This window comes from Numida meleagris, chromosome 3 (assembly GCF_002078875.1).
Source record: "Numida meleagris isolate 19003 breed g44 Domestic line chromosome 3, NumMel1.0, whole genome shotgun sequence".
NCBI classification, from domain to species: Eukaryota; Metazoa; Chordata; class Aves; order Galliformes; family Numididae; genus Numida; species Numida meleagris.
The window spans coordinates 48,122,358-48,148,899 of NC_034411.1; the positions used below are offsets into that span (position 1 = coordinate 48,122,358).

At 40.9% G+C, this 26,542-nt stretch overlaps 1 protein-coding gene and 1 long non-coding RNA gene across 9 annotated transcripts in view; both read left to right on the forward strand.

Moving 5' to 3' along the window:
* The window catches only part of SASH1 (SAM and SH3 domain containing 1), a 540,276-nt gene extending 521,691 nt beyond the window's left edge, over positions 1-18,585 (forward strand). For all 8 annotated transcript variants that reach the window (XM_021389413.1, XM_021389414.1, XM_021389416.1 and 5 more), the window contains 7 exons: positions 508-677; positions 1,520-1,729; positions 2,443-2,593; positions 5,354-5,467; positions 11,122-12,254; positions 13,812-13,943; positions 14,747-18,585. In XM_021389413.1, coding sequence (XP_021245088.1) covers positions 508-677; positions 1,520-1,729; positions 2,443-2,593; positions 5,354-5,467; positions 11,122-12,254; positions 13,812-13,943; positions 14,747-15,007 — 2,171 coding nt within the window. In that variant the 3' untranslated portion in view covers positions 15,008-18,585. The remainder of the gene's footprint in view (positions 1-507; positions 678-1,519; positions 1,730-2,442; positions 2,594-5,353; positions 5,468-11,121; positions 12,255-13,811; positions 13,944-14,746) is intronic.
* On the forward strand, positions 21,205-25,967 carry LOC110397229. The gene is made up of 3 exons (XR_002437642.1): positions 21,205-21,481; positions 21,577-21,679; positions 21,827-25,967. It is a non-coding gene; the product is annotated as an uncharacterized LOC110397229 (long non-coding RNA).

The following is a 26,542-nucleotide window of genomic DNA, read 5'->3' on the forward strand; positions in this document are numbered from 1 at the left end:
AGAACATACTGGGAAAAATACTGAAGAGTAAACTCAATTTTTAAATAACTGAAAATGTAACCTGAAAATCATCTTTTTTTTTTTTTTAATATCAATACAAAGCGTTATCATAAAACTGGACGTGAAGGGTATTCTGGAACCTTCACAGAGAATTCAAAGCTCACATCAGTATGTTTTTTTAATGGGCAAAACTTCCCAGAAAGATGACGTTTCCTGTGGTGTACTACAGATGAGGCAGACGTTAATCAGCTCCTCAGTTAAATATTGAGGAGATGAATTTGGGAAAACAGGAGTGCAGAGTAGGTGAACTAACCTTCCCATCACAGGTATGTATAAGAAATAGCATTTTAAGGAGTTTTAACTTCCATGAGAACATTTTTTAGAAAAAAAAAATCCGTGTTTCCTAGGAAGCTGTCTGCTGTTTTGAACTTATCTCTGTTAATGAACTTTCTTAACAAAGAGATTCTTTTGGTGTTCTGATAATGCCTGTCACGCATGTGTGCTTAGGTGGTCAGACAGTGAGTACAACAGATTCCTCAACCAGCAACAGGGAGAGCGTGAAATCAGAAGATGGGGATGATGAAGAACCTCCTTACAGAGGACCTTTCTGTGGAAGAGCCAGAGTTCACACCGATTTTACTCCAAGTCCTTACGATACAGACTCTCTCAAGCTCAAGGTACCAGCTGTGTTTGTTTTTAAAGGATCATATGTTGATTTAGGCAAAGCTCTTACTTTAAGACTTTTTTGTGAGAATGGTACAATTCTTGCTCTTCTAATGAGGTTACGTGTGGGTTTTTTAAGCTTTTTAACTTGTCTTTTTCTGATGCATTAAAGAGTTGCTTGAATTATAGCAAAATGTTGCAGAATGTGTTAGTATTTCCACACAAGTCGGCAGCTTCAGTTTCTGGGAAAAAAATGCATGATACAAATTAATTTGTCTTTTGCAAGACTCATCTTTGAAAGATTGGAAACATACTTTGCCTTCTGCAGTGAGCTAATCCATCAGTAGAATAATTTTCAAAATATGTGGAAGAAATGTGGCTGTGCCTACACACAGTGTCCTTTAGAAACATCTCAAATAATGAATTTCAACCATGAGCTGTTACAAGATTTGTGCAGGATTTGTGTCCTTGCGCACTGAGCAGTCTGAGACTGTTCTTACTTGCACCGGTTTGAGGTAGTTGCTCCACATAGAGATGTCTGTACAAACTGGACTGTTAAGTGGGTTTGTGAATCTGGAGAGTCGTTGTCCGTTCCAGGTTCTACCATTGACTTGCTCTGTGATCCTAGGCACATCACTTAATTCCCTTTTTTCACTGCTCCATTTGTAGATAGGGTGTAAGTGGATATCCTTGCAAAAGGTCTGATGAGCCTTTTAAAACTTAAGATGTTTTTCCCTGCTGTGTACTGTGTTTTGTCCATTCTCTATACATGAAAAACTAAGGGAAAGTGATGTGTTTGCTTATATGTCCATCACAGAGCATGCCTAAATGACTTTCTTGCATCTTTGGTCTGCAGAAAGGTGATATCATTGATATCATCAGCAAACCCCCCATGGGCACTTGGATGGGCCTATTGAACAACAAAGTTGGCACTTTCAAATTTATCTATGTGGATGTGTTAAATGAAGAGGAAGAGAAGCCAAAGCGGCCCACCAGGAGACGCCGAAAAAGCAGACCACCCCAACCCAAGTCAGTTGAGGATCTCTTGGATCGCATCAACTTAAAGGTCTCCATTTTCTTTCTGTTTACCCTTCAGTTTTGTTTGTGGGAAGGGGGGCCACACTTTTGAAGTTGTTAGTTTTGAAGTTGTTTCAGATGCATAATCCTAAGGAACTTGACCCTACTTAACAGGTCAGGTCTTAGGTGCAAAATGAAAATAGCTAAGGCCAAGCAGAACTGCCCATCAGGCTTGATGAAGTGCTGCTGGCTTGTAAGATGTCTACAGGTTGTATGTGCCCAGAGATCATGCTGTAGTTGTAAATCATTGTGTATTATGAGTAGAAGGTAACACTCTTCAAAAGCAGAACTGTGGTTACCCTGTCTTTAACAAGCAGGTTGTTTTCTGTGTTGTTGTTCAGAGGCGTGGAGATAAACGAGTGTGGCTTAGGTTAATACATTGTAGTGTGCTCATACAGAGCTGTGCTATCTCATGCATCTGAGTAGCTTGCTGCCCAGGCCAGTTAATACAATATATTCCAAATACAAAAATATGTGCAGCGTTCTAGTCTGGCAAGCTACTTTCCTGAACTTTGAGCAATTTTTATACAAGCTATAATCCTATAATTTTGCTGTTATACAGTAGTTTACATTTGCTAAATTACTGATTTTTTTTTTGCTGATTGTGAAAATCTCCCCTAATATTTTTATTGCCAAAGTAAGTTGAATAAATATGTTATCTTATAGCTCATTTTTCTTTTTTACCTTTTTCATCTTATACAGGAGCACATGCCTACTTTTCTGTTCAATGGTTATGAAGATCTGGATACCTTTAAGCTTTTAGAAGAAGAAGATTTGGATGAACTGAACATCCGAGATCCTGAGCACAGAGCTGTTCTCCTCACAGCCGTGGAACATCTACAGGAGTATGATAGTACGTGGGATGTTTGAGGTTTTCAGTTTCACTGGAGCTCTACCAAGAAGCTTTCGAAACCCTTACAGCAGAGAACTGGTTCCCAAATTTTGACATTTTTATCCTTATCTAGTTATTTCTAGGGTCTTCCTGGGTAACAACATTTATATTTTTGAGGTGTGACTTGTAATTGTTCTGCCAGAATTCTTTGTTTATGTAAGCCTCGCATACGCAGCTTATTAAAAAGATGTCAGATTACGTCACCTACATCTTAGAATACTGATGTTTGATAATGAATCATGACGTAACCTACTCTAAATAAGAAGCTGAGGCATAGCAGATAGTGAAGAAGAGACTTTAGCTAGAGAGAAAAGATTAAGGTCATCGAGGGTGGGAAAAACATCAAAGCCTAGAATTCTGCAGAGAAGGATAATGTGATTGAAACTTTTTTTACTTTAACATGCGTATGATTCCTGTCCTGTGTGATTTGCAAGATTACACAGGTAGCCTTTAGTTGCACATACAACAATACAGTGATTTTCAAATGGAGAAAATATATTGGTCAGGTGCAAAGAGTGAAAGGCAGTGGCCCAACTGTTTAATATGCAGCAGTGCAACTCTGCCTGTAGTGCAGATGGTCTCAGGCAAGTTGTAAAGGTAATAGAAAGCAGAGTAAGCCCTGACAGGTAAACTGGGTAGGATCATCCCCGCGCAGGAGGGAGTCATGGTAGAGTAGAATCATTTATTTGAAAATCAAGTCTTGTCTCTTGCTTGGAACAGAAATGTAGATGCATTCAGTACCTAGTTGAAGCAACCTAAGATATACGGAATTTCCCCTCCATCCCTAAATCTTGGTAGAAGTTTACTATCCCAGAAATCGGAATCAGTGAAATGAATTCTGGAAGGACTTTCTCAGCTGCTTCTGTGTGAAATCCTATTTTTTAGCTGGAACTGCCATAGCAACAATTTGAACAGTTGCTTATTAAGTGGGAAATGCTTAATTCAGAGCATTACAAAGAGATTTGTGGTCACTATCTCTGGATAGTGCTTTGTGGCCCAAGCTGTTGCCAACATGTAGTTTGTACATTTCACAAAGAGACATCCAGACTTTTTATGCCTTTTGCCACGCACCAGTAAAACAGCAGCTGGAGAACTGGATTCTTTTCAGTAGTGTCAGAGTAGCTTTTTGCCACCTAATATGAGTTTCTCTTTAATATTTTTAGACCTATTTAAAATGTTCGTTTCTCTGAAGTAATCATTTTTTTAGGGACCTTCAGTTTTCTTTTGAATACTTGAACTATTTGATGTGGTGGCTGAAAAGTATGAATTCCAACTCCAAGTCAGCAGAAAGAGAAGTGGAAACCTCACTGCTGGAACCTGGGAGGGGCAGAAGCACTTCTTTCTACTTCATAATTACCTCTCATGTGCTTAGAAAAGAAATCAAAATAATCATTCTTGATATTTTTTTTTTCAGGGCAGGGGGCAGGGAATGTAGCATAAATGGAATCCTTGAATCATAAAGTTTATTTCTGTATCTTCAACTCCAGATTTAGTCCCTTTACAAAACATGGTTTCTAACTGAATGCTGTGGATAAATTCCTAGAATCCAGTCTATGCAGCCTGGACTGGACCACATTCGAGTGCTGGCTCTTTTTACAGACCAAGGAAGGAAGGAATTTTTACAACCAGTCTCTCCCTTTTTGATTCCCTATTCCTTAGGGGGCATTATCAAACTTTGCCACGCCCATTCCTGATCTTTCCTCTTGGTCCCTTCAGCAATAGGTCAGGGTTAGGATTATATTCCTTTTTTTTTTTTTTTAACTTTATTTCATTCTCCACACTTTTTGCTTTTGTTTTGAAGAAACTTTGACAACGTGGGGTGCACTGCATTTGAGGCACATTAAAAAGAGCATGGCCAGTGGGTTGAGGGAGGTGATCCTCCCCCTCTACTCTGCCCGGCTGAGGCCACATCTGGAGTACTGTGTTCAGTTCCAGGCTCCTCAGTCCAAGAAAGACAGCAAACTTCTAGAGAGAGTCCAGCGGAGGGCCACAAGGATGATAAGGAACCTAAAACATCTCCCTTATGAGGAAGGGCTTATAGCTCTGGGTCTGTTCAGCCTGGACAAAAGAAGACTGAGAGGGGATCTCATCAATACTTACTAAAGGGTGGGAATCAAATGTACAGGGCCATGCTCTTTTCAGCAGTGCCCAGCAACAGAACAAAGGGCAATGGGTATAAACTGGAACACAGGAAGTTCCATAGGAGTGTAAAGAAAGTCTTCTTTGAGAGTGACAGAGCACTGGAACAAGCTGCCCAGAGAGGTCTTGGAGTCTCCTTCTCTGGAGGTATTCAAAATCCACCTGGACACTTTCCTATGCAGCCTACTGTAAGGAACCTTCTTTAGCAGTGGGTTGGACTAGATGATCTCCAGAGGTCCCTTCCAACCCTTATAATTCTGTGATCATTTTAAATGGGTGTTGGTGGTTATAAGTTGTAGGCCTTGGCCTCAAGGCAGCTGAGGGGCACACATAGCTGATTTTGCTTTCATTCACTGTGTGCAGCACTGCTCTCTGAAACAGTCGAGGGTGTACTGTTCAGGATGAATGCTTGCAACAGTGTTTATCCCTTTGTGATGGCTGTTGTTAGTCCTCACTCTTTTCTTACAATGTGATTTGTTATAGTTGTTCTAACAGTGAAAATAATATTAAAAACAGAAGGTTGAGAAGTTCAGCTGAGGTCTCTATTTGCCTCTATTTTCACTGCACTCTCATTTCCTCTAGGTAACAGCGACCAGTCAGGATCTCAGGAGAAACTTCTCATTGAAGGTCAAGGCCTAGCTGGATGCTCTCCTCGGGATTCTGGCTGCTACGAAAGCAGCGAAAACCTGGAGAATGGTATTAATGACAGCAACAAACCTTACAATCCTTGTAGGCTGTTTTCAGTAGATAAATTCGTATGCTTTTTCCTCCTGTTCCTAGCTTATGCAAACTACTTCATGCTTGAGTTTCTCCCTTATTCTGGCTGCCTCTTTCCCTCTTGGCTGGGGTGCTTGGCTTTTGTTTCTATAATTTCTAATTTATTTATTTGCATTGGTAGAAAACAAATCGCATTTCACAAATCATTTTCTATTTTTTTGTGATCTTAAGATAAGAGATACTCTCACTGCCATTTCTGACTTCTCCACTCCTTATCATAGTCTTGTGCAGCCATGCCTCATGAGGCTGGCTCTGCTGAGGCTGGCTCTGTTTAGCCTTGCTAAGGGACCTCTGGCAATGGAAAAGACTCTGAACTACGCTGGGCTTAGGCGAATTTCTTCTAAACGTATACAAAAGCAGTTTATAAGATACATGCTGTGTTTTAGGCTGGTTGTTATTATGATGAGTATTATCTACTCAGGTTTCACGTTGCATTCTCATCTGATAAGAGGCCAGCTGCAGAAATTTAGGACTTTTTAGTGTATGAACGAGTGGCTGGCAAGTTAAAGTAATTGAAAAGTTGGTGAGAAAATAAAATAAATGGAAGAACTTTTTATGCTGTCAGTTCCACTTACCTTGTCTTGCATCCTTGAAAGGTGATGCACTGAAAAATTACTGAGACAGATGATAGTAGAGATTCCTCTCTATGATTATTGTGAGGGTGGTTTACTTGAGGAGTGGCGTAATCATGTACATATAGATTCTTGACTAAGGATGAAATACTAAAATGGATGACATTAGTTTGGGTTACACTTGCTGTTTGGCATTATCAGTCCAAGCTTTTGAGCTCTGGTGTGGTCTCAGACAGCCTGGTTTCATCACTAGCATGAACAAGAAATATAAAAAAGAAACCAAGAACAAAATAAACAGAGACACTGCGTGCTCCCTTCAGTAGTCATTTCTCCCATTTAAAATAAGAGCTAAAGATCTTTCATTTACTGTATGCATTTTCTGTCAGCCTGCCACTCTGAGAAAACCATTTATTGAAGAAAATTGCAATTTGCTTTGAAGCTGTCTGGCTGAAATCAGCAATGTACGAAATTCAGAGAGAAATTTTTTTCTTGAACATGAATTCTCATGCAGTAGGCATGCTGAAATGTAATCATAGCTAGATATATGGCATACGTGACAATTTTCTTTTTATCTCTAGGTGCCAATGATAGCTACAGCACTGACATTAAATTGATGGCTGTACATTTTCCTTATTTATTTTACCAATATAATAAAATCTTTAGAAAGCAATTGTTATTGCCTTTCTGCTTAGATACTTACTCTTACATTTAAATTGTTATTTCTATCTGAGTTTTGCAGAGTGTGAAATACTACTAATGGCTTTTCTGTTGCTTTTCATCTATGGCTTTCTTTATCAGTTTTGCTCAAAAATGTATTTAGCAATTACTTTGAAAAACATGACAAAAAGAATATTCGGTATGGGATTCATTCAGATATTTTGTCAGGGCTGGTTAATCTGACATGTGCTCTACCTTCTTTGCAAAGCTCATGGGCCATAATTGCTTACGTACATGTTGCTCTCAAAATAAGTTGGATGCTTGTCTACTAAAAGAAGGATAATCATTTTTCTAGTGTAAACATCATAATGTGTAGATTGGCAATAATAAACTGCTTTTCATAAGGGGGAAAATGAAGTGCATTCTGAGAAGAAATTCACATTTTCTGGAGAATTATTTTGCGTAATATTTTAGTGAGTAGTGCCCTGTTCTGGGCTGATATTGTACCTTTTGGCATCAGTTCAATCATTCATCTCACCTTAGAGTTTGGATTAAAAATGGTTTGCCATGTACTGGTTTGCTGGCAGTGATACAGGTATAATTTATCTAGGTACTCCTCTGGAACTCCTTGCAGAAATACTTAGAGCAACATTGTGTTTTTGTTCCAATTTGCAGAGAACAAGGAACGTAATTTTTGTGACCTATTCAGTGCTAGACAGGAAGAAAATAAGAACAGAAAGCAACCGTGCAGGATCATATCATCTGTCTATATAGATCAGTCTTTGGTTTGAAACAAGGCACAGAGACAGCTCTCCTTTAGACTGCGCAACAGCGCAGTTATTGGGCTTCTCTTACATGCAAGTATTGTCTGTCCAAGACACATTTGGAAACCTTATCAGAAATCTAGTTCTTTCAGGAAGGAGCCAAAAGCAGGTAGTAAGGAGAACAGGGTAAGTGATATTTGAAGCTTCCTAAGGTACTTTTTTGAAATTAATAATTTAGGAACTTAAGGACTCCCTGAATTTTGTACCATTCACTGCATTCCATTTTCCTTAATCTGTTTCTTACAAAACTCCCTGGTCTTCCTTAGAGCCTCCATACCTAACAGTGACTGTATATAGACCTCATGCTTCTCAAGTCGTCTATTTTCTAGTCTAAATCCTGTTAATTTTTCATTATATGTCATATCTCTGGTCATGCATGTTCTTTGAACCTTTTCCTGTTGCGATGCGTAGGAGGGAAGGGGTGTAAAGGCAATAGCAATTTCATATGCAGAGAGCTGAAGAGGCAGGCAAACCATGACTTTATCAGGAAGGATTTGTTCAGGAACTGAAGCCAGATTGCTGGAGTGCCAACTGGGCATCCGAAGCACTTAAACATTCAGTGCTAATTAATCAGAAAAGGATGCAACAGAAAAGGTCACCACATTGCCTGATATAATGTGCTTTTGTACTAGTTTATATTAATTAAAAAAAGCACTGAGGCTAGGATTGTTTCTGGTGCCATCATCCTCATTGTGTCCATAGAACTGTTTGAAATGTACACGGAAATAAAGGCGCAGAAAGCAAGGCCAAAAAGAAGTTAATAAAATCTGGGGTCTATACAGGCCATTGAAGGTATTCTGTGTATGGCTCTGTGTACTTAATTCCCTGAGGGTGATCTCCTGCACAGATAAAGTACTGAAGAAAACACTGAAAAATTGTTTCTGTAACTCAGGTACCTCTGGAAATACTCTCAAAGATTATTTCCGTTCTTTTGAGGGGGATGATGACACAGAATTGGAAGTTTGTTCTCTGTATTCTAACTGTGTGAACTATTAGAGAGGTGCTGTATCTAACAAAAACTGCAACATAATGCTAAACAAAAAGGTGAAGTATACTTGTAGCTCAATCTGAACCTGGAAACAGTACAAATGTTTGATTAATTTTGTCTGAGGACCACCCTTATTATTTTAGTTTTCACCCAGACTCCTATGCCCTTCTGCATGTATTTAAATCAGAGATGCTCCTGTGCTTGACAGCATATTATGAAAGGCATTAGACTGTTTAACAGTATCAGGGAATCATAAAATTGAATTACTAGCAAAAATGCTGACATTAAAAATGTGTTTAAAACTTCAATAGCTATACACTTTAACCATTGCAGTTTGGTATTTTGTTTGTTTGTTTTTCGAGATAGGAAGGGAATGTTACATTTGACAACATTTGTTAATACACATTCCCACTTCATGAAAACAACTTAAAAACATAATTAGAAGTCTGTTTTATTACCTTCCTTCCTTAATTTCTTAAGAGCATGATGAAATTACACCTGTCAGTGAGGAGAGGGGGGAAGGAATAGCTAGAGAAAGCAATCACAGTGGCCCTACTGCTGTTGCTCATGACTTAAATTTACATAAGCAGAATTACATTGTGAATCCCTGCTTTATTATTCTATGAATTGCTGCACAGATCAGACTTGTACTAGAAAACATGAGTAATGAAGACAACACTCTTTCTGCACTCACTACATCTTGACATTTATACCTGGGGCACTAAGAAGTCAAAGTAATGTTTCTTAAACATGTCTTTTTAACGTGGTTGTAAGTTACTCTCAGAAGGCAGTGGTCTCACACCACAGAAAGGGTCAGACAGATAGAGAAGTAGTAGAAAGACTTAACTAAGTTACCTGTACATGAGGTAGTAGTAAAGGAACCAACTCAGTGTGTGATATGTCTTTATTAGCATTTTGGGGAAATGGTGGTATTGAGCTTCAGTTGAACTGTGAACTGTACAGCTTCAGAGAGAGGAGTTCTTGTAAGCCTGTATTCACCATTGTGAGCACACACTGGTTTTACACAGAATAACCTTGCTGGCATACCAGTAAATGTGGCCAACTCCCTTTTGAGAGGGAATATTTCCGAATTTCTCTTTAACAGTAACCTCAGCTTCCTTTACTAGTTTTCTGAATGCTTTGGTTTTAAACTCCTTGAGCAGAGAAGAAGAGAAAGCAAGCTATTTCCCTTTTATGTTAACTAGGTGCTTCTTTCTATAACAGGAATTTTGGAGATAGGATATTCTTAAGTAAGACTTGATGTATGCTGGCATTCGTATTCAAAGAAAGTAATGTATGATATTCAAAAACAAAGCATTAAGCTTCTTTTGTGATGAAGTTTTGGAGGCAAACTGGATGAAAAGAAGGCATCTGTTGCTCAAAAGTACATGAGATTAATTTAACTTGAATTAAACTAGCAAAAGTTCTCAGATCTAAAGAAGTAAATGACCCATTAATTGCCTATTATTATGGGATTTTGATAGCTTTTAGACAAAGCTTCCGCCACACACTCTGGAAAAAGAAGTTCCAAGCTTTATCTATCTGTCATTATTTTAGAAAGTTTTCTGTAGGTGAGGAAAAGTGTCCTTGTCACCAGAAGAAAATAATTATTCAGGATGTGCTGTCATTCTGAGAGGTTGTCTGCTTTGAGACAAATTTACTCCTTGTAAAAGATATATATTTATGTGGCATTGGAGAAATGACCTTGTATTTCATACTCATGAATACAGTAATGAGATCAGAATTTTTCTGTCAAGCAGATTTGATAGAATCACTGCTTAAAAGTGATGGTGCATATCTCATAAAAAATACGAAGTAAAGCTCACAAAGGATATGTGGTTTGTATTGGTTCAATTCATTCATCTTCAATGATATAATAAAGCACCACACTTCTAAGACTTTCCATTCTGAGAAAGCATGTGACATGAGAACAACGCTTAGTCACTCTAGAAACTTTACAAAGGGATTGATGCAACACCAGTGTTCCCGACACCTCATTGCTTTCTGATTTGCCATTGAAAATAGTTTGTTGTTTACTTAAAAGATGAAATAGTGTTGCTGGCAGGCTATGTAATTAAAACAAACAAATGTGATCTTTTTTTTTTTTAAAGCATTCCTGAGCGATCTAGTAAATTTCATTGGGTGATGAACACAATTATGAACAATCTCAATTGTTGATTGCATGGGGTCAAATGTGTTAATATATCAAGTATAGGATATCAGCTCTATCTACAGGATATTTTTTCATTGAAAAAGGTTTAAGTGACCTTGTCTTGAAAGCTTTGTAAACTGAGGAATGGAAGGTATAGTAATTATTTTAAATATGTTTTCCTTACTCAATGGTAATTTTCAGTTCTTCATTAGTAAAGCTAAAGCTCAGAAATTCATACGGTTTAAATGGTACTGAGTTCTCATATGTTCAGAGTTAACAAAAAACAGTGAATCGTTGTGTTTCAAAGTCATTTAGAATTGATCCACTACTAGTACATAGAAGATTATTTTAATGATGGATTGTGGTTTATTTGCTTCTAGGTAAAACCCGAAGGACCTGTCTTCTGCCCTCAAAATCATCAAGTGAGCATAGCTTTAAAGACTTCAGCAGACACCAGCTATCAAATTATCCTACGCTCCCACTGACGAAGTCAATAGAAACTCTACAGCAAGGAGAAAAAGAAAGCCGGTTGAGCTGTGCACATCGTGCTCTGAAGAGCTCTGTCAAACCCCCAGCTGTTACGGGTCTGAAGAAGAACCGTAGAAGTTTACCAGTTGCTGTCTGTCGGAGCTATGAAACTCTGGATGGCCCCCAGGGTGTGGATGTGTGGCCAAGATCTCACTCACTGGACGATCTCCAGGGAGATTCCAATACTAATCTACAAGACAGTAGCAAGAAAGATTATTTTGCTCAGGATTCACTGAATACAGCAAAAAAGGCATCTGGATCTGCCCTGCCACCTCAATCTTATGGGGGCAGTTGTATGGTAGATGACTTCATGCCTAAGCAGGGTAAAGCAGCTGCAAGTTCTCAGAAGGGTAGAGGTAAGGAGTTGGAGTGCTCTGTAATGGAGAGTGCAGCTGGGAAACCTTTTCCATTCCCCTTGAAACACTGTGAAGCTCAGGCTGCCTTGGTGACACATTCTGCAACAAGGACACCTCTGGAAATACAAAGTAAGGGCTTTCATGACCTTGCACGGGCTGACTATGCTCCAGTACTCAAGGGAGGTCTAGAAGCTGAGCAGAAAGGCACAAATGAGGCAAGAATGCAACTAAAAAATCCCTCTCAGCCACCACCTGTTCCTGCCAAAAAATGCCGAGAACGCCTTACTAATGGATTATATCATCCTCCCATGACCCCCAGTGGGAACAACTCAAGTCAAGAAGCACCGTGTTTGCCAGTAAAAAAGACCAGTGCTTCCACCCCCACTGATTTTCATGGAGTACCTGTCCATAGGACATCTGAACAGGAGCCCAGTACACCCCCTAGCTCACTGCCACCCTGGCTGTTGGAGCAACCAGAGACTAAAAGTGTTCAGCAGCACATGATAAAGCTAGGTCCTGCTTCAGCAAGGAAAGTCTCTTGTAGCAGGGGAATGGATGTGGAAATGGTAATAGAAAACAAGTTGCAGTCTGAAGGTATTGATCTTACTGAAGAACCGTACTCAGACAAGGTAAGTGGAGCACGTTGCCTCAGTATTTTCTACCAATGTCTCAAGGGCTAGTCTTTCATTTATTTTATCTGTCATATTTTTGTGAGTAACCAGCCTAGGTAACCTATAAATCATTAAGACACTAGGCATTCTAACTATGCTTGACTTTACTATCAGGCCTTATGTCTAAAGTAACCGTTTAGTTGTGTTGTAGAGGGACTGAGATATCCCAGACTTACTTGAGCCTTCAGCTCTTGAGGCCACCAGTACCTTGGTGGCACTGAGCATGGAAACGTCTCTTTTGATGCCACTGTAGGGAAGTAGAGCTGAAGAAGAAAGTCGTGTAGATGTTACGTTTTCAAGAAAATATGAGTTGATAGCATAGTGATGAGGACATACTTCTGGGAAGAAGGGAGTTCTAACCCCCAGTCCTTTGAGGATTGCTTTTTCAGTTTTCTTGGAAGAGTCATTGGCTAAAACGCATGAGCAATGTTGGAAAGAAGAACAGAACATAGGAATTTCCCATATCCCAGGAGAAGTATCCTTGTCAGTAAATAAGGCTCATTCATTTCTTGTTTTTCTGGACCATCCTCTCCTGTACCCTTCAGAAGCAGAATTGAGCCAGCAGCAGACTTGCATGAATTTTATGCTTTTAACCCCTTTCAAAAACTCAGCCAAATTTTGACATGTCACGTATCACATGCCACAAGGGAGAGTATTACTAAGCTTGTAAAGCCTGAAGCTTTTGGTGCCTAGGAAACATGACAATTCAAAATAAAGTTGCTGATTGATTCCCAAGTCTTCTGCAGTTAGGTGGTGCCCAAGAGTAGGTGGTCTTGGAGCGGCCATGGAGAGTTCTGCACTAGAACTGGATAGGTGGTCTAACTGCAGTGACATAATGCATAGGAAGAAGTATTAGTTTACCCTTAGTGTCTTACCCAGGCAGGAGATGTATATACTTCAACAACACGTTTATAAATCAAAACCCACATATAGTATACGTAAACGGAGGAAAGAGTCTTCATGTGAAGCATAAATTAATTAGATGTGAATAGAGTACATGAGAATTTAAGAGATGTTCTTCGATGTAAACTTTGCTGTCACTAGTCTGTCTCTGGGAGATCTTGCCCTGTCACTGCTGTTGGAGATTCGGCAACTCCGTCATGATGCTACCAAAAGAATCAGGAAACATCTAGTCAAAGGGTCACATCAGTTAGCTGATTGAACCAAACCTCAGAAAATTATCCAGATAAACTTATCATCATGAAAATGAGTTACTGCTCAGTAGCCTAAAATCTAACAATATGGCCTTTGGGTGCACCCTAGTTCAAGTTAAGCTTAGCAGGAGTTTTGCTGTTGATTTCAGGAAGGCTGGAACTGATCTGAAAGCTCATGAAAGATGCAAACTGCTATTTTTACACCATTCCACTGTTATTGTTTGTAGCTAAATAAAATTATTTTTATGAATCTCAAGGAAAAATCCTACTTTCTCTCATCCCACACTTGTTTGTTTGCATTGATTGATCTGTACTGATGCGCTTCTTTCACCTGTCTTCTTGGCTGGCTGGGAACATTCAGCATGGTCGCTGTGGCATTCCTGAGGCTTTGGTACAGAGGTACTCCGAAGACTTAGACCAGCCTGAAAAGGATGTTGCTGCAAACATGGACCAAATCCGGGTAAAGCAACTGAGGAAGCAGCATCGCATGGCAGTGAGTATTTCCTTAAACCCAAGCTTCTTAATTATGAGCAGACTTTTAAAAAGGACTGACTACTGGTAAAGGAAGCTATCTGTCGAGTCTTAGTACAAAAATGTGTGCTCGCTCAGCAAGAGCAATATTTGCAGGGGTACTACAGAGACAGTAGATCCCTCCTCCTGTCCCAAAGGAGGATAGTTAGTAATCAAAAAGAGAGTGGGTGATCCTTTTTTTTTTTTTGACTGAATCCCTGGAAATTCTAAGGAGATTGCCAGCAGACGTAACGCTTGCTAAGGATGGCATGCATTGAACAATTCAGCGTTGATAGCTGAAAGGCTTTATACTCCTTTTTCATTTCTCAAAATACACTATTCTCCACTCTTCTCCTTAGAAAAATCAGGAGAGGGAAGCAATCAAAAGCTTTCATGTCTGTTCATAAAAGAGTGGGGTCTGTCTTGGGAGGTAATAGGCAAAATTAGTATCCTTTTGCCTTGGATCAGCCTGGAATGGATCAGCCTTGGAAGATTCCTCGCTAGGTGTGTTTGAGGGGTTCAAAATGAATTCAGAATGGTACATGGCAGTTGTCCAAGCGACTGAATACTGCCCACTGCATCTGCCAAAACTGTTAATATTGCTCCTGCCTAGCCTTTCTACCCACGGACCACTCTCGTAACAACAAGCGTGGCATGCATGAGAAAGAAAAGCTGAAACATCTGCTGTCAAATTCTGCCAGCTTGAAAAAACAAAACGGAAGACTTGCAGTAAAACAAGCAGTATGTTTAACGTGAAGGTGTTGGTTTTTCTTCTTTTCTGTCCAGATTCCAAGTGGAGGGCTCACTGAAATTTGCCGAAAACCTGTATCACCAGGACTTATCACCTCTGTATCTGACTGGCTGATTTCCATTGGCCTACCTATGTATTCCAGCCCACTCACAGAAGCAGGGTTCAACACACTGAGCAAAGTGCCTTCTCTGTCACAAACTTGCCTTCAGGAAGCTGGCATCACAGAGGAAAGGCACATAAGCAAGCTCCTGGCAGCAGCAAGACTCTTCAAACCTCTTGATCCAGATGCAATTTAACATCTCCATAGCGTGACATTGCCTAGTCAAGAATGCACTGCTTCTTCCTGCACCAATTTTGCCCTAATTACTTTACATAACTAAAGGGATCAAGGAAGTGGCTCCCAGTGACAGGCAGATTGCTTCTTCAGAGGATATGAAATGTTTCAGTTGCTGTCTTTGGCAACCGAAGGAGAAGAGAAGCAACCACCAGGTAACACAGATGTGGTACTTCCCTCCCCCCTCACTCCCTTGTAAAGTATTCCTGTTTCATAAAGTGCACAGGGCTGGCCTGAGATCAGACAGCTTCAGAGAATTAAGGGACCCTTACATGCCTTTCCACAAGTTTGTGAAAGTGATACTAACAGTAGGCCCTGTGTTTGTGGAGAAGTCCTTAGGCTGGGGGCTTTCTGTACATCCAGATACCTGGAGTCAGTCCTGCAGACGCTGTACAAATCAAGGTGCAAGTCCCAGTAGAAGCTATTTGGCAAATGCCATTTTTTTTAGCAGTCTAGAGCTAAATACATACCCCTCTTCCCTGGTCATCTTTGCTGTTGCTTGATATAGGTCCCAGTACGCCTCAAAGCCTTTAGCTAGGCCAAAGTCAATGGACTGAAGTTAATTTACAGTATGGTCCATTTCTGTCACTCCAATGCAATTAACCCTAGGAGAGTCAGAAAGCTTCTTTTAATCTGTACAGAACTGAGGTCATTTTTATAACTGCTTTTTAGCAATCTGCTTTTTATTTGCCTTAAAACAAGCTTTTAAGCAGTTGCCTAATGTTCACTTACCTGTACTCATGCTTCCCAAGCCTTGTTTCAACCTGTCACTCATAAGCTACACTTAGGGTGATATTCAGCTTAAGTAGCTTCTATAAACTGCCTCATCATGACATCTTATGTGTTGTATAGATGCTTTTACAAATGCAGGGTTATGCTAGGTTTTGGTTGTGAGGCTAACTTCCTGTTTACTACAGTCTGCATTTACTGTTGTTACTAAACAGTTCCAAAATATACTGCCTTGTATATATGTAACTGCTTTTCATTTTAATCATATTCTGTGTACTGTGTTATACTGTCAATCATTACGCTGCAGCTTTGACTTGGTATCCTGACCATATCGATTCCAAACAGTGGGTTTCTGCAAATTAAAAATCACTTGTGGGGGATAAAGTGTATCAAAAAGCAAATTGTGTCTCAAAGAAATCATGAGATCCAGTAATTCCATTACCTGGACAAAAAACAAATATAGAGACTATATAGTCTTATGAATTACACTGTGATTTTTACAACAGTTGGTATCTTTCATGTCTGAGTGTTAATGTTACCTCTCACTGGAAGAAAGCATTGTGCTGGCATATGTGGTGAGCCATTTTTTCACGATATTTTTCTGCCTAAATCCATGTGAAACGTTCCATTCACGTATGTTGTTAACGGCAGATTTTATTTTTGTATATGGGTACACATTTATATACCAAATACAGATTATTACAAATAACGTACTACTAGTTTGTTTTAATTTGGGGTCTCTGTACCATTTATCCTTTAGCTTCTTGTAGTGCAAGTGCTCCGTGGAAGGCAGAGCAAGCTTTACTCTGGCAAGCCAAGTGAGGTACAGAATCCTGGGCACAGGCTGGGAAGTGAGACTGCTTCCAGTATCAGTTCTGACATCAACTTACTGAGCAGAACCAGACAAGTCACTTCACAGTCTGGTGCCTCAGTTATCTCACGCTTGTATTGAGCTAATAACACTACTTTTCCTGATCGAATGCTATCAGGTTGATGAATGAAGAGTTTTGCTTACTACATCAGTCCTTACTATGTACGGTACTTACAGGGCCATGTTTTAAGTCAGATGAACTACACATTTTACTACAGATGACAATTAATTTGGCTCCTAGGAAACCTGATAGGTGTTAGGCTCATTTCCTAGTTTCAGAGTTATTGACTGCTTGTAGCATCAGCTTTGAATTCTGTCCCCATCCGGAAGCACACCATCATGTGAAGGCAGCTCACTCACTGCTGTAACTTGGAATTGTTCTCAAACAAAGCTCCTCCAAATCTTTTTATTGGTAATGTTCTGCTAGTGCATAAATCAATTCTTCTAATGTGACAGCATCGGGAAACATAAAGCATAGGTGCTTTGCACTGCTGGTGAAAATCTAAAAAAAAATGTGGAAAAAGTGTTTTGTCTTTTTAATAATAATGATTTGTCATTTCCTCTCTGAGGTTTACATGGCAACTATCGGTAAGCAGGAGCTGAGAGAGTATTGAGACTTCCTGGGATTACTGACAGGGACCAGAACTGAGTGAAAGTAAGTAGGCACCAGCTTCCTTTGAGCAAAGGAAAAGAGCGAGCTGGCTGCGTGCAGTAAGAAGGGATACGTTTCTTCTTGCAGGGAAGGCAAGTCACATAATAAAGCCCTTCCATATGAATTACTCTCATTCAGTTAGTAACATAAGGAGAAATACATGAATAAGCCGAATCCGTGTGCCAAACACTCTCTGTAACTCCATGGTTTTTAAATAGTGATGTAGCCCAGGGAAACCCAATTCCACCCATCCAGGACTGGAGTGAGCATCTGAGATTGTGAGTTTTAAAAGTTGCGTTGTTTTTAAGACTGTGCTCTGTGGTCTGACTTGAATTATAATTTTAGTTTCTATTTTAATCTAAAAAAGCCTTAAGCTTTTCAGCTTTCCAGTTTCCCTGCTGTGGTTTCAGTGACCTGTGGCATTCCCCACGCAGGTGAGGCCATGTGGTACAGAGCCACAACCTCTTACGTTTCCTCACAGCCGTTCAGTGCTCTAAGCAAAAGTTCGCTCTGACTCTTGGGAAGCACAAAAGAAACCTGCTGCTGGAATCCTAACCTGCTCTGCTCAGGCTAATGACGTTATGCATCTGTCCATTGTACCATTGTAACTCACATGGCAGTTTAACGGTAAGAAGCAGCAAGCCCAAAATATTACAGAATGCCATCATAAATGTAAGCTTCCATCAGCAACTCTCTGTTAATACCCAGGTAGTCCCCGTGCTCTTTGTTAGGAGTCTGGCTTTGAATGCAGACTGGGAGCATGATCGGAAAAGTTAAACGTTGCATTATTCAAACAGGTCATCATCTCTAAGAGCAGCAATAGTGGTCGATTCACCAAGTCACAGCTGTGCAATTGTACTGTATTATTTTTAGAATAAATAATACTTTTGGTCCAAGAAACTTTTATCTTTAATTGACGCCCTTTGGGGAATCTAAACTGTCAAACAAGTTATGTAACAACTAACAAAGTTGCACTTTCTGTATATGAAATCAATATTTAAATAACTTATTTTTCTCCATTTGCTGTTCTTATATGATGTAAAGTAGCTGTAATATACCAGTACTCAGTATGTCCTGCAGTTTGCTTCAACCCAAGAAAGCTGTGTATTGTAAAGAAAAAAAAAAAAGAAAAAACAAAATATGAATGTGTAAAGATTATTGTGCTGTTTCATTTAGCAAGACAAATGGTTGACAAAAGGGTTTTCCTGTGTATCAAAACTTGTCTATAATTATATGTCATACTGTTCATAGATAAAAAAAAAAAATAAATTTCTTTGGTCTCTCTTTTTTTTCTTCTTTTTTTTTTTCTAGTTCTTAACGTAGCTAAAAAATCTTCTTGCTGGTGTGGGAGCGGTGTCTGGCTGTTTCATGTCTTATCCCAAGCCCATAGCTCCTCGCGGTGTAAGCATTCTCAACACACATCTCCAGCTAAGAAGAAGTCAAAGTTCAGTGCTGTGAGCAGCTTTTGCTACGTTAATGGCTGGAGGAGGTCTGGATCTTTGTCTCTTGTGTACCTGTAATGTCTGGCCGCTAGGCTTAGGAAGGTCTGGATGAGAGATCTCTGCAGTCTCCCCTTGGGAGCTTTTCCAGTTTGCAGTGAAATAATTAAATATTGGTGGAGCCAGAACAAGCATACAAGGAGCACAGCTCTCAGGAGTTGTAGTTGCATTATAGCTCTTGCCTGAAAGCGGGCATTTCAAAACTGGTTTTCAAATGTAGCTCCACTTTGTTGGGCTGGCACCGGTGCTTTGCTCTGGAGAGGGCAGCTCTGACACCTGCAGGTAGGTCATCTCTGCAGTCTGTAATGAGATGCCAGTGTCCAGGTGTTAGGGCAAAAAAGCCTTAGGATGCGACTTCCTTCTTACTTAGCGTGGTGGTATTTGTTGCTCTAGTTAAACTTGCTGGATAATTAATGGGTGCAGTTAGTAATCTAACAGAGTGCTGTCAAGTCTACTTGGCCACAGTGCACCATACCTAAAAAATTAATCCTTTATGGATCCTTGCCCAGACTGACAAGGGTAGGCTGTGCCTGCTTCAGTCCATGCTAACCAGAAGTTTAGCTCTGGGAAGGACTCGAGGAGAAAACAAACAGAAAACCCGTCCCTTGGGCTGGACCCAGACAGCTGAACCTTCCATTCCTCTCAAGCAGCGCTCCCATCAGAATTGTACAATGCTGCAAGCAGTTTGTGAGAATGAGGCAGCGTGCAGTAAGGGTGGACTTTCCCCCCCCCGATTATCTTTCAGTTCAGCCGAGGACCAGGCCACTGCTGTCCTTGTGCAGCAGAGGGCACTGCTCTGCTGGCTGGGTGAAAGCGTTCAGACAGCCTCTGGGGACTGCAGCTGGCTCCAGCACAGGCCGTTTCCAGGAGTCTCTCAAGTAACAAAATAGAAATAAAAACAAAACAAACACTGAAAGACATGAAAAGCCAGAGCGCTTGCCATTTCTGCAGCTGGAAGGAGTATTGCTTCCCTTCCAAGACTGCTTTGGTCCAGGATTGCTTTGGGAGCAGCTGGAATACAAAGCCCCTATCTGTTGCTCTCAGAGTTTTGCTAGTTTCATCCAAATGTGTGCTAACCACCATGATGGCTGCCAGTAACAAATGCAGCCACCCCCCAGCACATGTGTACCAATTCCCTTACTCTGAAAAGTTCTCTTTTCGCAACGAAGCATTTGCACCAGAAAAAGAGATGCGGGAGAAATGTGCTGAAATTCCAGCTACTTCTAAAAAGAATCTGTGTCTGAGCAGAAGGTTCACATGTAAGCCCCCGTCACACAAGGGTATGCTGCCGTTATAAAGGCTGCATTTGCTTATTGCCATCCCTCTCCAGTGTCAGAGAATGCCACAGAGGTGACCAGAAGGCACAGTGGAGCTCAGGTACAGTAGACCAATCTTCCATTTAGTTCATCAACATAGAGTGCTTTTTCTTTAACTGTCATCTGTTCTCGTACCCTCATCACAAGATATTTTCCCTTTCATTTAGTTAACTACTGCTAATTATTTTTAAAGCCTCTTGTTCTTAAGTTCAGATCTCAGTGTATTCCTTCTTGTACCCACTCGCAGGCCTAGAAGACTTATGGCTAGAAGCCTGCAGAGAATGGAAATCACAGCAAAGAAACTTACTTTCCCCCACTGCACCTTGGTCATTTTGGTATTCCCATGCAGTGAGATTTCTTCATTAAAAAAAAAGCCTCCGTTACTGTCAAGTCACCTTGTAGCAGGACTGGAGGGATACAGATTTATTCCTTGTTTATTGGTTACGGTGTTTCCCAAAGCACAAAACAGGACATTTTTCAGGTTTGGTTCTTAACACAGTCAACGTGAGTCCACTAGCTGTCTGAAACGTTGTGCATTTTGGCCTGTGCTCCATTTCCAGTGTATGTCGCGATAAGAGCTGGCAGGATGTATTTGTGCCATTTCCCTTATTTCATGAAGTTTTTTCGTCTCCGGCTCTGCAACTTCAAAATATGAGCATCATAGAAGGCACATTGAATTTGGAGTGTGGTTTCTGAAGAGGAGAAAAATAGTTTAGATGAATTCAATTGCACAAATAAGCACTTACGTGCTTAATAAATTCATCTAATAAAATGGGAGGAGAGGCACTCTCCATTCGTTACGCCTTTTCCCCTTGAGAGAGACTCTTTCTAGCCCCTAAGGCTGGATTCAGTACGTTCCTTGGGACCAGTTGCAGCCTTCTGAGTTTCTGTTTCACAACATGATGACAAACTGGGGGAGGGTTTCAATTTCAGTGTGCTTTCAAAAATACAAGTGTGAGCCAAAAATTGCCTTTTGGCACGTAGCCAAAACTGGCGGAATGACTCCAGGATATGCCCCCCCCCCCCATATTTTTTTTTTTCCCTTTGTAAACTGCATGCTGCTATCACGTGGGCAAGAAGGTCATAGTCAAGGTCTGTTCCCCAGCTTGTCATTCAGTGTTCACTTGTCTGTGTTTGTGAACAAAAGCAGCTCTGCTACCCCCATACAAGTAGCATCACAGGTGTGAAGCATCAGGGAGAAACTGCAGCTGCTGTGATGCTGATTTGGTGAACACCTTGTGGCATCTGACAAAAAGTACCGCCTTCAAATGGGAAACAGCCCCTCAAAGCTGGCAGTTTTCTGTCTCTGCTCATCTTTCCGGGTTTATCTCCTTCGCTGAGCACTTCTCTGGATCCCTCTGAAGTCAAGGTACTATTTGGAGAGGAGAAATTCATTTGAATCCAGGTGGGTGAGAGATGCATTCAGGGCAGATGCAGACTTTAATTTTGGTTTGCTTTTACTAGGAGAATTCAGTCCTGAGGCACAAATGAGATTCTGGAGGAGGGCTCCCAGGTAGAGTGGGTAGCAGCAAGGTTCCCTGGGCACCATCCTCTTGATGTACATGAAGTAAGTCTGGATAAATTATATTTAGAGCACAATGACCTGCTGGGTTGCACCCTGCAGCTTGTGTGAGATTCGCACCGTGCTAGAGCGGGAAGCATTTGTTTTCTATTATTTCATTTCTACCATTTGATTTTTCTTCTTTGTCTTCAGTATCACCCACCCCAAGTGTTCCTTGCCTCTGTGCAGTCCTCCTGCTTCTGTGGGAATAACGCCTACCGGCTGTGCCTCTGCTCTTCCTCCATGCCCTGTTCAGCTGCAGCTGGATCACACAACTCGGTCTCTTGCCGAGCAGCCCAAGCGTAAAACACTAAGGAATATTCCTGGCACTTGTTTGCTCTGGCCACGTTAGGAAGGTAGGAGGAGGGAAAATGGTCATCCAGCTCATGGAAAAGATGAGATGGCGCTGGGAGAGAGAGGAGGGAAAGAAGGAAGGCGTGGATAAAGAAACCAGTGGGAAGCTGATGAATGTCATAAAAGTATGTGCGGCATTGCTACCCTCTGGGAACATGGAGGCCTCAGAAGTACATTTATTGTATGTTGTACAAGTCTGTGCCATCAATTTAATGAATCAGTTTGAGAAGACATTCTTCAAAGAGGAACTGCTCAAAAATACATAAAGAATTAAGGAAAAGTTTCTAGTTAATTTCTAAACACTTGTGGGAACCCCTGGCCATTATTCCTCAAAACAGGCTCAAGACAATCGCTACAGGGCAAAACAAGACATGAGTTGTCCAGCTTCTTGGAGGTGATGAATGCATACAACCACTTTTCACTTGCTTCAGTAGAGGCTGTAGATTCACAAGACTCCCAGAAGACACACTATTGAAAAGGACCTCATTGGCATATCCTGATGGCAGAACAAATTTAATTACACCAAAGGGCACAAAAAATGTATTTTTTTAAACTGCTAACTATATCTGTTACAAAATTGGGTTCTGCAGTTGACAGTTTGCTGTGTCTTCATTTGCTTTATTTAACGAGCAAAGACGTACTTGTCCAGTTCTGGTAGAATTCCTCAGATCTAAAATCATCTTTAATTAGCTTTAACTGAAGCTATTTCTATTATTTCATACTTCCTCCTATCAGTCCAAAATCTTTGTCAGCATTTGGTGGAGAGAGAGACTTCTGCAAGAAGTATTGGAGCGCACTGTGCAAGGCAGTGGGAACTTGCTCGACTCGTAGCACAGCACGCTGCTCTCTATGTCTGTGCTGATACGAGCAGGCTGTCGCTAGCTCTGAATCACAGCGGCGTCTGATTCATCCTTTCTCACGCAGAGCAATGGGAATACAAAATAGATCATTCGTTTTCCAGGCACGTAGTTTCTGCTCACTGGCTTAACTTTTAAAGAAAGTAACAGATACAAGGTTTGTCATCACCATTGTGTTAACAACCTCTGAAACCCAAGGGCTCTTTTCTTATTAAAGAAAAAAAAAAGAGATCACAAAATCAGCAATCCCACACTTGCTGCTTATGAGCCAATTAGCCAATAAATGGTACGAGTACCTCTGAAAAACACTTGCATAGAAGCTGTGCTACTCAGTGGCTGCTATCTGAATCCCATGCAATGTTTGCTTCCAGTTCCTCTTTGATTCAAAGTGGAATACAAACAGTAACTGATGTTAATATGAGGCTTTGAAAATGGAAACCATTCTGCAAGTGCTGCTGCTGTTCATCTCTTAGGGAAGTGCCAAATATTTGCCCAAGGGCCCTTTGGTTCTTCATCAATCAGTGGTTTCAGAGGATGCAAAACTTAGAACTGAAAATATAAGTGGAACAATGAAAAAAAAAACAACTTATGTGGGCAGGCAAGATTATTTAATATTGCCAAAATGCACTTGAATCTATAGTGAGTTTTGCTGCAATGTCTTTCTGTGTACATATATGGAAAAACAATACGGAGCTGATCTGCTCTATTCTATGTATTTATCATTTGCCTAATGCTAGCTAGGTGCTGGTAAAGAGCACAAACCATCTGTTATCCAATCCATTGCTGCAGTGATATCATTGGAAATGAAGATCAAATCATGAAGTAGAAGGGAAGCTTTAAAAGTACAATTTACTTGTTAAACCATCTTGGAACATATATTCATCTCGGTCCTACTAAGTGTTCTTGCCAAACTAAGGTAGAAACTGTGGGTATACGTTCTGTTAAATCTTTGTAACAGAAAATGGGCTCTGAAGAGGAAATGGCATACCTGGAATTAAGATGGCTACCTTCACTTTCTTTTCACCCGTTTTACTTTAACTGGTTGCCTGGAGAGAGCAAAGGGAATAACTCCTGATGTTTCAAAGACGTCCCTTCTATCATACCACCCTTGCTGCCTTACCTTTGCCTTGCTGCGTGCTGACATGTGAAGCTTTTTCATGGAAGAAGAAAAGTTTTTTTCTTCCTCCCTCCAGGTGACTTAGCTGAAGTATGGCTCTCCATGTACAGCCCACTTTAAGGCTATGTGTAGTTCCAAACAAGTAGACTCTAAGATTTACATTTATTATCTCCAAAGACTTCTAAAAATGTCAGTATAAGAGACTGTCATGGCTAAAACAGCGTCTTTTAAAGAAAGAAAAATTTTCCCATTTATTGCCACACACTTCTCAAGTCTTATTCGTGCTGGTGCTGTCTTGAGCTGCCCAGCAACATAACACAACATCTGTTAAATGATGCACTTGGATGATGTTCTGAGTCCTAAGTTGCACTCATGACATATAACTAAAGCCCCCACGGCCTTGTATCCTGAACGGTCTCTTCCCCATCGTTTGACTGGCCAAGTACTGGATTGCCATCTACTGGTGATTAAAGAAATAAAAATCCAGTAAACAGGTACTGCATTGAAAAGGAACAATGTTGCCTGTGCTTTTTTGTTTTTCATTTTCCCTTCTTCTGTAGTATTCATCCAAGTCTCCCATGGCCTATAGAATTCTTTTGTTCTGTTGTGGCAAACAGTTTCTGGTCTTCACCATCTTCAAGGTTTGCCCCACAAGTTAGACTGCATACCTATTTCATAGGTGGACAAGACAAATTAAAATGAAATATCTGAAGCTTTCTCTCTCTGTCAATCTCCTTTTGCCTGCATAGCAAAGCTGTGTGTATTGAAGCTTATTAATATGCAGCAATCTCTTGCTGCCTTCCAAAAATCAAAAAAGGACCACAGAGCCGAATGTTTTGAGAAGACAGGAAGCAGAAGGATGAAAGTGGGTTACACAGCCCCAGCTCACCCTGCCAAGGCCTCTCTGCAACGGCCTTTGATGATCTGAGCGTGTTTCCTACACAGTGCTCCTCTCAGTCAGGGCAGAACCTGACTCCGTATCAAGCAGCAGTCTGGGTGGTGGACTGGAAAGAAGAAGTAAAAAAGAGATTTCTATAGGTTTGTAGGTTTGCAGACTGCACTGCCGAGGAAGATTGTGGGCAGATATCAAATGAGGTGGAGATGTACAGCAACAGAAAGAAGGGTTTTGTGTCTGTGTCAGCTGAAACCGGTTTAAGTCATGCTTGTAACACAGAAAACTTGAAGGAAAAAAAATCACAGGACAGATGAAGAGTGCTGGGAGGCCACCTGTGGCTCACGGTGCTCCAGCCACCACAGCTTTCCTGACTCTTTTTGCTCACCTGCAGCCTCCCCGTGTTTCTTGAAGTCTGTCCTGCACCAGCCTCATATTTTTGTTCTTCCTTTTCTCCTCACCACATCCCCTTGCTTTGCTGTCACCGGATCATCTGTCAGAGCGCTCCTGCCAGCCCATCCCTCGCTGCTGAAAACCACAGCCATGAGCAGTTCGCTGAGGACAGCGCAGTTACTGGTTGCTGCCCAGTCTCAACTGGTGCAGTTCAAGAACAGCATTTTTGAGCAGAGCCCGCTCAGACCCTGCAGTGCTAATCCAATCTGCTGGGCAGCTCTGCGTGGGGCACAGTGGCCACAGCCAGCCTTAAGACTCGCATTATGCCAGACAGTGTTCAGTGCCAAATATAAAATCTCATCATTTAACGTTTTAGCAAGTAAAAAAAATCACTGAGGGGATCTGAGACCCAGGCTTCACCACCATTCATGATCCCAATGCAATTAGGCAGCGAGTGCTTGACGACAAGAGGCTGAGGGATTATTATTGTTGTTTTATTACAACCTATTTTCCTTGTTGTTTTTCTTAAGCGGTTGAACTATTTTTCTCAGAGAAGAAAATAAACCATTCTGCAGTGTAACCAGGGTAGTCCATCCCACCCAGTGCTGATGCTACTCGTTCTTAGAATAGCTTTTATCATCACATTAATTTGAATTTTTCTTTATAGACGAAAGCAAATTCATGCTACTCTCCTCTGCCCTGAAAACAAACAGCGTACTGGTGCGTGCCTGCACACATGTGGCGTGTAGTACCTTGCTGGAAAAAAAATTACCATGTCATCTGCCTTTGTGTTCCACACTGTGGCAGCCCTCAAGGCAGAGACAAACCTGGGTGCTACGCTTTGCTAGTGGCACAGTTATCCTCCAGGCTCCAAGTCAGGAAAATGCTCTATTAATTCAATTTTTCTGCAGCGGTTTGGATATTTTTTTTCATTTTGATGAAAGTGTATTTCTTGAAAACAAAGAGAAGCCAAACAGAGCGGATCTGGGAGTGTTTCCAAGCCAAGCTCTGAGAGGTGGTGTGCAAGAGAAAGAAACTTCATAAATAATATTGTATTTCTTTTGCCCAGTAAATTTTCTGAGTGACATCAACAGAAAATAGCTCTCTCATGTGCTGTTGTTCAGGAACATTTCACGTAGCTCTATGCCATGTGCTTTTATTTACATCAGGTAACCCCAACGAGAATCGATGCTAAATTAGCAAGCCGAAGAGTCCTGTTTTAGAGTTTTCTGATATCTGATTTTGCATCTTGCTGC